The sequence below is a fragment of the Salvia splendens genome, chromosome 11 (assembly GCF_004379255.2).
Source record: "Salvia splendens isolate huo1 chromosome 11, SspV2, whole genome shotgun sequence".
NCBI lineage: Eukaryota > Viridiplantae > Streptophyta > Magnoliopsida > Lamiales > Lamiaceae > Salvia > Salvia splendens.
In genome coordinates this window covers 34568093-34583265 of record NC_056042.1, presented here as the reverse complement: position 1 = coordinate 34583265, position 15173 = coordinate 34568093, and the positions used below count along the sequence as shown (strand labels likewise).

The 15173-nt window shown below is 38.9% G+C and overlaps 1 protein-coding gene, 1 long non-coding RNA gene, 1 other non-coding gene and 1 pseudogene across 3 annotated transcripts; 1 reads left to right on the top strand and 3 right to left on the bottom strand.

Annotated features, from left to right (window-relative positions):
- The window catches only part of LOC121753672, a 93848-nt pseudogene that overhangs the window by 4719 nt on the left and 73956 nt on the right, over positions 1 to 15173 (bottom strand).
- LOC121753681 lies at positions 1215 to 1868 on the bottom strand. The gene is made up of 3 exons (XR_006040472.1): positions 1755 to 1868; positions 1552 to 1620; positions 1215 to 1260 (listed from the first exon to the last, which is right to left on the bottom strand). It is a non-coding gene; the product is annotated as an uncharacterized LOC121753681 (long non-coding RNA).
- LOC121756672 lies at positions 2271 to 2361 on the top strand. The gene has a single exon (XR_006041049.1). It is a non-coding gene; the product is annotated as a small nucleolar RNA snoR8a (small nucleolar RNA).
- LOC121753677 (amino acid permease 6-like) lies at positions 10289 to 14978 on the bottom strand. Its single transcript, XM_042148915.1, has 6 exons — positions 14585 to 14978; positions 13665 to 13758; positions 13229 to 13443; positions 12926 to 13071; positions 11008 to 11235; positions 10289 to 10911 (listed from the first exon to the last, which is right to left on the bottom strand). The coding sequence occupies exons 1-6, from the start codon at positions 14907 to 14909 to the stop codon at positions 10504 to 10506; spliced, it is 1416 nt and encodes a 471-aa protein (XP_042004849.1). The 5' UTR covers positions 14910 to 14978; the 3' UTR covers positions 10289 to 10503.

Below are 15173 nucleotides of genomic sequence, written 5' to 3'. Positions count from 1 at the left end.
AAAAGATTCAATTTACCTGGTCCCAGGTCCAATTGGCTTCCACATTTGCAGACTCTAATAGTGTTTTAAACGCATTTTTTGCCTCCTGAAGAGGCAATTACCATTAATCATTGTTTATGGCAGTAATAATTGACTAAGCATTATAAAGTCAGTATCTACACACCCTAAAAAAGAAAGTACCTGCTTCGTACTTCGTAGCATATAAGAAAGGTTCATCCTCCGTAGTTTTCTCTTCAACTGGTGCTGCATTCATTTTCCCTGCAACAGCAGTTTCTCTTTTCTTCTCCTAAAAATAGCCATGAAACGATTATAGCACAGAGTATGAGAAACAGTTTGCAAATAAATGCCTTAATAAACAAGTCTTACTTCTCCATCCGGGACTAAACCCCGGCCGGTGGACTTGACCCCACTTGTAATGAAGGATTTTCCAAGCTGATCCTGAAATATTTTCAAGCAGAAACCAGTAAGGCCTTTAAGCAATCTGGACTGAGTTCATTAAACAACTTCATATATTGGCATTAACCTGGAGCTCGGCAATTTAATTGGAACATCAGAAGGGGAGGAAGCCACTGTGTCTGTCATTGACACTCCGGTTGCACTTGCAACAGGTGTTTGAGCTCTTGGTTCAGAGAACATCATAATAGGAGATTTAACATCAGAAGCAACTGGAGCAGCTGGAACAGGACTTAAAACAACTCCAGCTCCTATTGATGTAGTGGAGCTTGCCAAGCTGTCCGTAGCAGGTGGTTGTTCAACTGAAGCGCCACTGACTGTAGGTGGTGCAGAGATAGCATTCACTTCCGGGTGTGATGCCTCAGCAGCAGCTTTTTCTGCCTGTTCTCAAGCCAACTGGAGGCACAAGTCTGAAAATTAGTCCAACACAAGGAAAATCAATATAAAAGAACTCTTTCCCAAACAAACTTCAATTCATCGGGTATCGTCCATTTTGATTGCTTAGTCTCCTTGTTGTAATAATACCTTAAGGAAAATTGAGGTGGTTGACCTTGACCTTGAGGCATCCCCATTTTTTGTGGAGACATAAGCTGTTGTCCATGTTTGTGCCAGTGTGGCAGGATGGAACTGCAGCATACATATATGCCAATAATGCAACCACCATGAGATTTACATATCTCACTAGAAGAAACAATATAACAATAATCTTCTTCATTCAATATATGTTGGAATTACATACTTGCATAGGATATGGAGGAGCAAATTCTGAGGAGCCACTGATTCAGATGCAGGATGTGACCAATGTGGCTGTCGATGAAAACAAGCGTTCGAAAAGATCCATATCACAAATTGTTTTAAAAATGAACTCTAAACTGCCTATAATCAAACCTCAAAGCTAAATAATCGAGCTAGAATGATATACCAAATTATACTCACTAACAAAAGTCAGAATATCTCTCTAGTAGCTACCGGAATATACAAACGATTAACACAATTGCATTACTATCCCAAATTCAACAAAAAAATCCAATCTTTCTAAGATGAACTAAAACATAACCTTTCCAAATACAAAATAAATAAATTGCTCTGAAAATCTACCTGTGAACCAGATGGTGGCGGGTTACTTGCCATGCTCGCAGCAAGTAAGCTCAGATCATCTCAATTGCACTGCAAAATCCCAAATGCTGTAAGAATTATACTCCAATAGTTCCAAAAGCACACATTTTTCAATTTTTGAAATATTGAATTCAAGCTCAAGTCTTTGTGGATTAGGAAAAAGGTAGAGAAACGAATAGATTTACCGTAGCTGAGCTCAGAAGAAGATCTCGTGAAGAAGAAGAAGAAGAGCTGATGAAATGATTTTAGGGATTTTTCGATTTTTTTCTAAGTTTAGTTTGTTTCTTAACAAATTTTCAAATGAGATTAGTTGATTTTATTTAAAAAATTAATCGCAAAAAATAACGTCCCAAAAAATACGAGTCCTGTTTATCGGGCCGTCGAATTATGCTTATACAAATGGGCTTTAACCAAAAGATATGACATTAATGGGCTAACAATAAAGCCCAAAGCAGAATTTCTGTCTCTCAAAATTGGGCGAGATTCGCGAGATATGGAGGCGATGAAGAACATCTAGGGTTTTGAAAAATATTTTTTAATCCTTTATTTAAACGCCACACCGCCTCTTCTTCAGAATCACTCATCGACAGAGCTCAGCTCCCATCTCTGGATTGAGTTATTTATTTATATTTTCAGTGCGAAATCTTTCTAATTTTCCAATTATTGTTGAATTTGAAATCGAAAGAGCTGGGAATTAGGATGTGGTTGCGATGGTTGTAAAACAATTCCTCGTACTGATTGCTGTTACGCAGCTTGACAGACTCAATTTACACCCATAGAATATGAGCAATCTCTATTTTCCAGCTTCTCGTTTCCTTTTATTATTCGATTTTTTAATTTTATTATTGTTTTTGGATCTGTGCGTTATTGCCTTTCAAAATGTTACCGTCATCGTTGAATTTTGTTTATTGTTCAATTGATGAAGATCATAGATATTTTCAGCTGAATTTGGCAATGCGAATTCTCTATTGATTTGTTTTAATTTTTGTTGAATTCCGGATCGTAATTGGTGGCGAAAGTGTGGTTTGGCGATGATTGTAAACAATTCCTGCGTACTGAATGCTGTTTCCCGGGATGCTTGAATAGACTCATTTTTGTTGCATGTTTGGCTAACAAAGCAATGAGGATTCATGGTGTGTTCAGTGGAATGCATAACACTCAACCGAGAAGCTATGAAGTTTGAAAAGCGGTTGAGGCTAACGGCTACTAGCCGTTGAGTTCTTGTTTAGTTAGTAGAAGTTGTAACTGTTTCAAGTGATCTTCTTGATTACTCTTTAGTTAGCTGTTAGTATAAATAGTAGAAGAGAAGATCTTGTAGTTGTCGATTAAACATTCATTCAGCTCAATAATATCCACGCAAAATTATTCTCTTCAAAAACCCTTTTTCTTTCTCTTCTCACAATTAAGCTTCGATTTGTTTCGTTTTGATTGATCAAGCATTTCTACAATTGGCGCCGTCTGTGGGAATTCTTGAAGGTGCTTGATCGTTTTATTATCTCCTTGAAATCTAACATCAAATAAAATTAAATTAGATTTTAAAGTTGATATACAAAATCAATTTTTTCTAAAAACTTAGAATATTATGTATCAGTTACCCTATTATTGTACCAACAACTTTTGCAAAAATAATTCTACTTTGGTGTAAGTGGTTGAAAAGTACTTCAAATTATACTAGTAGATCATTTCAAGAAATTTTCTTTTCACATCTAATAAGACAATAAAAAATGAGGCTTGATTTAATAAAGATTTTCCTAAAGTTTGATTTATTTATAGTAACAAAATATAACACACACAATGTATGTTGACTTTATTATATTTGTGAAAATTGATTAAATAATTTAAATCAAATACAAAACGTATTTTATTTAGCACAAACAATTTAGCAGTAAAATTTCGTTAGAAAAATGAGAGCTCTGAAACAATCGGCCTTCAAATTTCCCGGCGAAATTCCGGCGGCTCTTGAAGCCTTCGTCGCCGCATACCACCGCCTCTTCACCGTCGTCCGATTGGATTCTGCCGCCTTGATCGCCTCCTTCGCAATGTACTCCGCCGGCACATTTCTCGCAATCACTCTGCCTGCATGTATGTTTCTCTACTACCGGAAAATCAGTAAACCCTTCCTTCGCGCCGCCGATTTGGAGGATACTGGTAAATTATCCTCACTGGATGACGGTAAACTGTTAGCTGTTGTTTTTAATTCTATATTTGATGGAAGGCAAAAAATCGCATGCAAATGCTTTTTTGTGGAGAAATTGGAGTCGTTAATTGTGTTTATGATGATTAGTGATTGTATAGATCGTTAATTACCTTTTATGCTGCGCCAGAGGAATTCGTGAACGATTTAGCTCACAATTTTGGGGAATTTACTGCGTAACGATAAAGCGTCTGATATTGCTTCATTTTTCCTTTTTATTGTGGTTATAACTGTTCGATTGATCATTGATGTGATGTTGATTTTATTAATGATTTTTTTTCATGTAGATTGAGTTTGAGTGTGATTGGGATGATATTTTATCAATGAGTTGTAATACGCTTGGAACAATTCATGATTAGCTCCATGTAGCTCACTAGTTAATATCTAAGCCTGTGATAATGTGTGAGGATCGACGAAGCCAAACTCAGTTGCTAAGACGTTCCTCCTCTAACCAATTATTGGTATCTTCAAAAAAACTAGGTGTGAGGATCTTATTGCAAGGGAAATTCCCTTGACCACAAGTTTGCTCTAGTTTTGTGTTTCTTTATTTATGTATGGGATGCTTTGGTCAACCTCTGTATCTTAGGTGGTTCCTGTTGGAAAATATTGTGTTTATGGTTTATTTTTCGCTGGTGTGGTATTCTATACATACAGCAATAGGTTATGTAGGTCGTTTTGAGGCAACCTATGAAGGTGGTTAAGCATGTAAAGAGTCATTACTTTTATCTCTACGCAGGGTCCCCTGCTGTATATTACAGGTGTTGTTGTTTTACCTTAGCTCGCAAGTAGATAGACTTGTTTTTTAGTATTTTACCACTTGCTGAAGCATTAATGTTTCTCTAACGAGGTGTTGATCGCTATATATTTGTTCTATCTCAGCACACTCTGGAGGAAGCACGAGAGGCATAGTCCCTGCTTCTGATGTTGTGTATGAAGACGCATTTACAATTGATGATGCTGATAGCTGAGGAGCTTCAGATTTGTAAGAAACACGCTGAGGAGCTTCAGTTCCAAGAAACTGAGGAGCTTCTAGTTCCAAGAAGCACTGATAGCATCGGAGCTTCAGTTCGATGAAACACTGATAGCCTCACTTTTTGCTTCGGAGTTGGACTATCCATCTTCATCAATGCAAGAGCCTGAACCTATGTTCAATACAGAAATAACGAAGGTTGAGATAGCTGAGGATTCGGGCCAAATCTTTTGTGGGATATGCTTGGAAGACAAAGCGAGCTGGCTAATGTTCGCGAATGACACATGTCAACACTCATTCTGCTACGAATGCACAGCCAGCCACATTGAAGCAAAGATCCAAGAAAAAGGGACAGAGATAGCTTGCCCTGCACCAGGCTGCAGAGCTGAGCTTGACTCTGTTGCTTGTAGGCAAATGATCTCCGATGAGGCCCTTGTTCAGTGGGACGAGGTGCTCTGCATGTCACTCATCCCCGAGTCTGAGACACTGTACTGCCCTTTCCAGGACTGCTCAGCTCTGCTCTTGAATGATTTAGGGGGTGTGATTGAGAAAATAAGATGCATCGAGTGCAAGAGGTGGTTCTGTGGGCAGTGTCGGGTCCCCTGGCACACGGATTTCACGTGCAAAGAGTTCAAGAAGCTGTACGCGAAGAAGGGAGGGAAAGTGGATAAGATAGTGAAGGAGCTCGCAAAGAAGAAGAGATGGCAGAAGTGCCCCAAGTGCAAGATGTACGTGGAGAAAAGCGAGGGATGTATGCACATCACTTGCAGATGTGGATACGAGTTCTGCTACCGATGTGGAGGTAACTGGTCGAGTTCTCATGGCTGCTGCCGCCGCTGGAAATTTTAGGTGCTTCTTCTTCGTATATATAGGGTTTATTATTGGTTTTCATTATCGTAGGTGCTTCTATGGATAAAGATTTTATGTTAGACAATGGTTAAAATTTAGAAAAATGTTTGCAGAAATTAGGGAGATTTTTTAATATCAACAATTACAATGATGGTGAATTTCCTCTTTTGTAACACCCTTTACTCGATTATCGAAAAATCGAATATGTGGTGTCATTTCGGACCCGTTTCTACTTGTTTCTTGTATAGTTTCTCCTACACGTTGATCTCTCTACCCTTTTCAGTCACAAGAGTTAAATTTTGGCTAATTACTAGTTGAGTTAACAGATTTATCATATACTACTCCTAACGTAAAAAGATTCTTACTACTTTATAAGATTTTATTTGTCTGTTATATTTTTATTTTATAGTTAAAATAGTGGGAATAAATCAAATCCCCACTTCTGCAATAGGGGGTGTAAAATATTCATTTTTTTCAATTACCAAACACCATATCTATCTTCATTACAAATTTATACTATTTCTAAAGCATGATCCTAGTAGTTTGTTGAGTTTTGAGACTGGATTGGTGAACTCTATGACTTAGATTTCTTGTAATTCCTTTGCATTTTATTTTAGTAAATCCCTCTTTGTTCATTCAAATGGGTTACTTGGTGCTTCTCTTGTTGTTCATTCTGAAACTATTGATACCAGAATAGTGATGGTTCCAGAGCCTCGTTTAGTCGATCTTAGGCAACTCTATAGTTCATTACTTTTTGTTGTTTATATTATGAACTGCTTCAGTATTGTTACTAACTTACTATGCTTCTCGTCATCTTTTTAGCTTCAACATTTCTTAACGCCATAACAAACAAAACTATATTATGATAGAAAGGTCCTCTACCTCCCCCAATGATGATCTTATTCCATAGTCCATGGATAAGGTATAAACTTTTCAAAAGAAAAGAAATGGTATCCATTTATCACCATCTCACTTTGCTCATGTTATCACCAAAGAACCTCCCCTTTTTGTCACCATCATTCACCAATCTCCACCTATATATCTCTTTCCCTTCTTCCAAAACACTCCAAATCCTCTCCCATGGCTTCCAAACACCACCTTCTTCTTCTTTTCCTTTTCCTCATGATCTCAACCTACACTTCTTCCCAAACAATCCCTAATCACAACCAAACCTATTTCTTCACTCTCATGAACAACTACACCAAAGGCAGATCCCTCTCCGATTGGGACTACTCCACCAAAGGAAACAACTTCTGCAGCTACTCCGGCATCACCTGCGACTCCTCCGGCCAAAACATAGTAGGAATCGACATCTCCGGCTGGTCATTATCCGGCGAATTCCCCTCCCAGCTATGCTCCTATCTCCCCAAACTCCGCCTCCTCCGCCTCGGCCACAACAACTTCAACCTCTCCCTCTCCCCGATAACGAATTGCACGTCCCTCGAGGAGTTCAACGCGACCTCGCTCTTCCTCACCGGAAACCTCCCCGACTTCACGCCGTTGAGCTCTCTCAAGGTTCTTGATCTCTCCTACAACCTCTTCTCCGGCGACTTCCCTCTCTCAGTCACAAACCTCACCAATCTCGAAACCCTAAATTTCAATGAAAACCCTACTTTCAACTCATGGCAACTCCCGGAAACCCTAACCAAGCTCACGAGCCTCAAATCCTTGATCCTTTCCACGTGCATGTTGGTGGGCGAGATCCCGACCCTAGTCGGGAACCTCACTTCGCTCGTTGATCTCGAGCTAAGTGGGAACTATCTATCCGGCCGAGTTCCTAGAGAACTCGGCCGGCTAGAGAATCTGGAGCACCTCGAGCTCTACTACAACGAGCTCGAGGGCCAAATCCCTCACGAGATCGGAAACTTGACCAATTTAGTTGACCTAGACATGTCGGTCAACAAGCTGACCGGCGAGATCCCGGCCTCCCTCTGCCGCCTCCCGAAGCTGAGGGTGTTTCAGCTCTACACCAACGCCCTCACCGGAGAAATCCCGCCTGAGATCGCGAACTCCACGACGTTAAACACGCTGTCGCTCTACGAGAACCTCCTCACTGGGGAAGTCCCAAGCGGTCTCGGGAGATCCTCGGTGATCGTGGCGATGGACCTCGCCGAGAATCGGCTCTCTGGAAGGCTGCCGGAGGGACTCTGCAGCGGCGGGAGACTCCACTACCTCCTCATGCTGCAGAACAATTTCTCCGGAGAGATTCCGAAGAGCTATGCTGAGTGTAAGTCGATTGTGAGATTTCGAGTTAGTGATAACAGTCTTGAAGGTGAGATACCAACAGGGGTTTTCTCACTGCCTCTTGCATCGATCATTGATTTAGGGTTTAATAATTTCATTGGATCGATTTCGCAAACTATTGGAAATGCAAGAAATTTGTCACAGCTTTTCTTGGTAGGGAATAGGTTGTCTGGCTCTATCCCTAGAGAGATCTCTCTTGCTACAAATCTTGTCAAGATTGATCTCAGCAACAACCTTCTCTCTGGTGAAATTCCTCATGAAATTGGGGGATTGAGAAACCTCAACATCTTGATGCTGCAGAACAACAAGCTGAATTCTTCGATACCGGAATCGTTATCCTCTTTGAAGTCATTGAATGCTCTTGATCTCTCCAACAATTTCTTGACTGGTGAAATCCCTGAAAGTTTGAGCAAATTGCTTCCAACATCTTTGAATTTCTCAAATAATTTACTCTCTGGTGTGATCCCAACCCCCTTCACAAAGGGAGGTATGTTGGAGAGCTTTCTTGGAAACCCTAACCTTTGCCTACCTTCAAACTTCCATCCATCATCATCACTATCTCAAAATCTCTCAATTTGCTCAGAGAAACCCTATTTCAAGAAAAGGGCAGCGTGTATTTGGACATTAACATCCATTTTGCTAGCAATCTTGATCATTGGGATTGCATTTCTTGCAAAAAAATGGTACACCAAGGAGAAAAAGGTTGTGGAGACCTACGACACCATGTCGAATTCGTTCTTCTCCTACGACATGAAGAGCTTCCATCGGCTGAGCTTCGACCAGCGCGAGATCATGGACGCGATGGTCGAGAAAAACATAGTCGGATACGGGGGTTCAGGCACGGTGTACAAGATTGAGCTCAGCAGTGGGGAAGTAGTCGCGGCGAAGAAGCTGTGGGGCCGGAAATCCACGGCCTCAGAGGAGCAGCTGGTGATGGAGAAGGAGCTCGTGACGGAGGTGGAGACGCTCGGAAGCATTAGGCACAAGAACATAATGAAGCTCTATAGCTATTTGTCGACCCTTGATTGTAGTTTGTTGGTGTATGAATACATGCCAAATGGCAATCTTTGGGAGGCGTTGCATCGGGGGAAAGTGGTGTTGGATTGGCCAATCCGACACCAGATCGCGGTGGGGGTAGCCCAGGGACTGGCCTATCTCCACCACCATCTGATGCCTCCGATCGTGCATAGAGACATCAAGTCGACTAATATACTCTTGGATATTAACTACGAGGCTAAACTTGCGGATTTTGGGATTGCCAAGATCCTTCAAGCAAGAGGGTCCCATGATTCTACCACAAATGTTATTGCAGGGACTTATGGCTACTTAGCGCCAGGTACGTGGTCCGAGTATGTACGAGAACTATGAGAACTCTGCATTGAACTGAATGTTCATCTATTCTGAAATTATAGTTCACACAATAGTTTTTTCAGCTGAACCACATATATATACAATAATGAACTAGTTGAGCTTCATGGCTGGGTGGGGGTTAATTTTATAATTTTCTAGGGTTATTTTAGTAATTTTACACAAACATCACAATTTTATGATAAATTCAATTTTTTCCAACTTTGTTACTCCTCTTTGTTTTAAGATTAATACAGCAGAAATACATAAATTTTGAGATTATTACAAAAAGAAATCTTGCTCTAGGAAGTGTGAAGTGTATGCTTAGATCCCAACGTGAAATATCTAGCTCTGTCACTAATATTATACGACGTGGTATGACAGAGTACGCGTACTCTTCGAGGGCTACTACGAAATGCGACGTGTACAGCTTCGGAGTAGTGCTGCTGGAGCTAGTGACGGGGAAGAAGCCGGTGGAGGCGGCATTTGGGGAGGGCAAGAACATCGTGTCATGGGTGAGGGCGAAGGCGGAGGAGACGGCCGAGGACGGGAGTAGGGAGGTCGTGGACAAGCGAGTGTCGGGATTGTACGAGGACGACATGGTCAAAGTGTTGACCATCGCCCTTCGTTGCACGGGTGGAGCTCCGGCCCTCCGCCCCTCCATGAGCGAGGTGGCGCAGCACCTCATAGAGGCGGACCCTTGCAAATTCAACTGCTGCAAATTTTCCAAAGATGTTAAGGAATTAATGGATGGCCCTACTAACCAAATGAAAACAATTTTTAATTTTTCTGGTTACAAAAGTTATAGTAATGTCTAAATAGTCACCCCACATATGCACCCATTTCAATTCCTATCTTGTTTGCATATTCATTAGAATTTGGAATCTTGGTTTATGTATATCCATGGACTTCTTTATTAACACAAAAAGGCACTCCAAAGTTATTCTCTATGTATATACTTCAATTATTGAGGTGGTGTGATTCGGTGGGGGTCAATTTAATAGAGAAAGGATGGTAAAAAATTGTTGGTTAAAAATTTATCTTTATTGCTAGAAAGTATATGAAAAAAATCACATGCTGAAATGTGAAAAATTGACAACCGTGCAAAAAAAAGAAAATCAGAAAAATTGAAAGTTCATACATTTACCAAACCATAATTGGTTAAAAGCCCATTAGGAACAATTACAACATTACTTAAAGAAAAGACTTACTCTTAATGAACATTTAATCAATCATACACCTTATCTCATGATTCTTCCTAATAATAAAAGCAACAATAATTACTCCAAACCCTAACACTATCCCACAATTTTCCATACCCTTTTTCCCCTCATTTGAACGGCTTGTAGGTCTTTACATCCACGGCGAGCCCTTGGATGGAGCCCGCGGCCGCCACCAGCGACACGACGAGGCAGCTCCAGCTGAGGATCTTGAGCCACATCCAATTGAAGGAGTATTTGGGGATTTTTTGCTGCGCAATATGCATCTCGATGGGGAAGTACACCGTGAGTGGGTAGAAGGAGGCGGCCCCGATGAGGCCCAATATGTCGTTGAAGAACGGGAAGATCATCGCCAGCACGGCCGTCACCACCACGTAGATCGTCCGCCACACCAGCCGGAACATGTTGAAGCCGTGGGACCCCATGAACGGCATGTACTCCGCGTTTATGAACTTGCTCTCCGGCCATCTCTTCTGGCACGACTTCTCCACGAAGGCGAATATCGGCTGCGCGAACACCTGCACGTGTAAACGCTAAAAGTTGTGAATTCCATGTTACATTATCTATATATGTAACATGAAATTTTAAATTAAATATGAAAAAAGCTTAATTACCTGGTATGCACCAATGAGGTGAACTGCAATGCAAATATTGGCAAAATCAATGAGCCAAAATGGTTCATAAAATCCAAATCCAGTGAGGAAATTCCCAGGAGCATCATTTCCAAAAGCAGCATAACCCACACAGCCACATAGCATGTAGAATATTGTTGTGGTTGTCACTCCTATAAATGAAGCCTTCTTCATTACTTTGTTCTCTGATGGCTTTGACTTCAATGTGTCCTGTTCGATTTTTACACGGTACAACGTTCAGGCCAAAAAAAATTGTGGTCGTCAGTATAACAGTACACAATACATAAATATGCAAAGTAAAACGTAATAATAGTATGACAAATCTAGGAGAATATAAAAGTAAAAAGGTGTGATAATTATTGTAAGAAATGGATGCCACAAATGGAAATAACTTATATATATAATCATTACTGTAAATACATAAATATATTAGAAAAGGGTTATATGATTGATTTAATCCATGATGGAGATATATTCAATAGGCTAGAAATAAGGAAATATGGTCCGTTTTAATATTAACAGTGACACCACCAAGCAAGGCAAAGATGAGACGTATGAGATATAACTATTTTGAAGTGGCAAATATACCTACATTGGGAAAAAAATACTCTATCTGTCCATCATAATATTTTCCAATTTACTTAATTTACAATGTGTACAATAAAATGTTGCCTCATTCTATTTTGGTAAGTGTGACCACATTCCATTAATTAATTTCACTCATATATCATTAAAAATCATTATAAAAGTGAACCTCATATTTCAAACACGTATTTCACTTATATCACACTCAATTACCATTACAAGGCATTTACTTTAATTGATAAATTAGACTAACAAAAAACAAGGTCAAATTTTATCAAATCTCAGAAGTAAACGATGAATTACCTTAGATTATTTTTATCAATCCATCCTATCAGTTAATGTAAACACCCACTAAAGATAGATAACACACAAAAATAATACCATTTCCAAATTTTTGTAAGGATGGCTACTATTCTTTTATTTACTTCAACTATCTATCTTTCCTAATTTTCTTAAACAAAATATTAGAAGAGGAAAGGTGACTGATCATGGCCTTCATATATATGTATAATCGAGGGAATATAATATAAATGTGTGACACATGAAATTGGGTGATAAAAATCTGATCATTGTATATTTTGTAGATTGGATGATATCATGTTAAGGAATCACATGAATCACAAAATCAGGCACATTAGTTGGCCATATATATGGGGGCTCAATGTTTTTGTCATTTTATGATTCATGATATGTAACCACTTACCTATTGTCGGTTGTTATCAAGTTGGGACATTAGTTAGCATTTTCTTTACCATTGTCTTTTATATTTATAGCGGCAGATTCAAAATATAATTTTTGGGACGAATTTGTAACTAGAAAGATTTACAGTCTGAAGTGAATATATATAAAAAAAAGGAAAATAATTTTTTACTTTAACAAAGAGAAAAATTATAGTTTCATAATATACGTGTTTTTAAAAGTATATAAATCCCAAACAACGACGTTTGACATCTTCTTCTTCCTTAAAAGGGGTGAAAATGTGAAGAAATTAGATCATCCTTATAATTTTTGTTATTTGTAAGATAAGAATATATCACTCTTATAATTTTAGTATTATTACTATTTACAATTACGAAGTTCTTTAATCATAAATTGACCATATTTTGCCTATAAATCACAATCAAAAAATTTCTTAGTCCAAATTGGTCACATGTTACCAAAAATTCACAATCACCAACCTTTTATTGGTGAATTTACCCTATTTTTGGCTAGAATGCACTACCACGAAACCTCTACACAATAAATTAAGGCTAATTTACATAAAATTAAAACAAAAAAAATACTTTTAAATCAAATAAAAAGATAATTGACATGCCTGGATTTCGATGAGCACAGTGGAGTAGGCATAAGCAAAGGCTATATTTCCAATGGCTTGAAAGGTTCTCCACACCTTATCTGATCCCGATAAGTCCACCCCGACCGTCGTCCCTGTCAGAGTCGTCCTCACGTTGTTGCCACCACCTAAAAACCGAAATGTCTCGTGCAGAATCACACAAATCAGTACAGTATAATATTTCCGGACTATCCATATATAAAACGTCGTATTTTTTGTACTAAATAAATATTACGAAATTAATAAATTATACACCCTAATCGCCCGTGCTCTCGTATAAATTACCTGCAACTTTGGCTACAGAGAGGCCGAAGCCGATGGAAGAGTACGCAAAGGACATAATGGCGGCCACAATAGAGAGCCACGATAGCTCGTGAAAATTCGGTATTTGGCACAAAACTATCTGAATTGCCGCAAATATTATCATGAATGGGTAGGCCGGTTCAGAGCAGTGCGCGTCGTGTCCGTGTTTGTGATAACAGTTGGACTTCTTTATGGCCCTATAAATTCAAAATAAGCAAATTCAAACACTAAAAAAGTTACTAGTACAATTTTGCGTGACACCAGTGGCGGAGTCAGACATTTAACAACTTTCTTAGCAAAGTTTCTTTTCAAATTAAAGCAAAAATTAAACTCAATTTAAAAAAATCTCAAAAATTATACTCCGAGTGCGAACTTATATTTATTGTCGTTTAAATGTAATATTTGTATTGGTACTTACTCCATACTAATAGAGGCAGTTATTGTGTATCCAATGGTGACTCCAACAAGATTGCCGTATTGCGCCAATCCACACAGCTGAACTTTTACACCACCTAATTTAAAAATCACATAAGAAAAAATGAATTAATTAGGGATAAAATAAAAGTAATTCCTCACATAAATCACTGCAAAAAAATAATTAAATAATGCAATTATAATGATTTTTTAAGAGTAAAGATATACTATAAATGCTAGATTTTCGAAATCACTGTAAGTGGAGAAATGGAAAATATAATTAATGAAAGGATTTGTGGTTATGACATGATAATAAATGTTATTTGTCTTTTCCATTTTTGAGCAGCAATAATTATTACTTCCTATACTAGTCAAATTTTGCTATTTTGGTCTGTCCCAACTAAGAGTCACATTTCACTGTTACCATAAACGGTAAGTAAGCTCAAGTTCCATTAACTCATTTCACTCACATTCTATTATAAAATCAATATATAAAAATAGACCGCATATTCTACTAACTTTTTCAATCCATTATTTTTTACATTTTTTAAAACTCGTAGTTATACCAAATGTGACTCCTATTAAGAGATGAGTGAGTAGTAGTTATGTAATGCAGATTTACCTTTTTCCCACACTTTTAAAGAAAGAAGTCAAACACATTAAAAGCATATACGCACTCCAAATTAAACAAACAAGTAATTTTACTCACTTCAAATAAGTAGTCAAACACATTAAAATCATACATCCACTTTAAACTGAATAGAAAAAACAATTTTACTAGTAAATTGTTACTTACATCAATTTTACAAATAATAATAAAACGATACACATATACTAGTAGTATTTTTAATCCAATGCAAGGAGTTCATGATACAAAGCAAAAGTTGAGACAATAGAAAAACTCGAAAAAAATCTGGATTTTACCTAAATGGGAGCGTACGACGTCCATGTACGTGTAGTTGCGGGTCCCTTGGACGGGGCCCGGGCAGCGGTAGGAGTCGGCGAGGAGGGTGGAGGTGTAGTAGGTGATGAAGGAGAAGGCCATCAGCACGGCGGGCCCCACGACCCATCCGAGCTGCGCGATGGCCCACGCGAGCGAGAGCACCCCGGACCCGATCACGGCCGTTATGATGTGCGAGCTGGCCGTTAGCAATGTGCCCGTGCGCTTGATGCGGCCGTCGTCGTCGAAGCTCTTGGTCACCTCGGCGGATTCGGTGTACATCGGAACTGAGGAGAACTCCTTCCCCATTGGTGTGTGTTTGTGTGTGAAAAGTTCTTTTTTGTGTGTGTGTGTGTGTTTTTTTTGGGAGAGGTTGAGTTTGTGATTTGGTATAAGAGTAGAGGGGGAGTGTGGAGTGGTATTTATAGAGAGGGAAGGGGTTGAAAATGAGAGGCTAATTAAGTATATACATAAAATATAAATTATAGTATTAATTTTGGTTTTTTTATTTCTTTGACTTTGGAATATTACAGCAGTGAAGTTTGGATACTAACCTCTCTTTACAAAGTATGT

Excerpts from the sequence above, each read along its gene's own strand:
- LOC121753677 (XM_042148915.1), bottom strand. The coding sequence starts at position 14,909 with ATGGGGAAGGAGTTCTCCTCAGTTCCGATGTACACCGAATCCGCCGAG. Across the intron at positions 13,072-13,228 it reads CTCTGTAGCCAAAGTTGCAG|GTGGTGGCAACAACGTGAGG; the intron begins GTAATTTATACG and ends TTCGGTTTTTAG. Across the intron at positions 11,236-12,925 it reads CTGTGCTCATCGAAATCCAG|GACACATTGAAGTCAAAGCC; the intron begins GCATGTCAATTA and ends AAAATCGAACAG.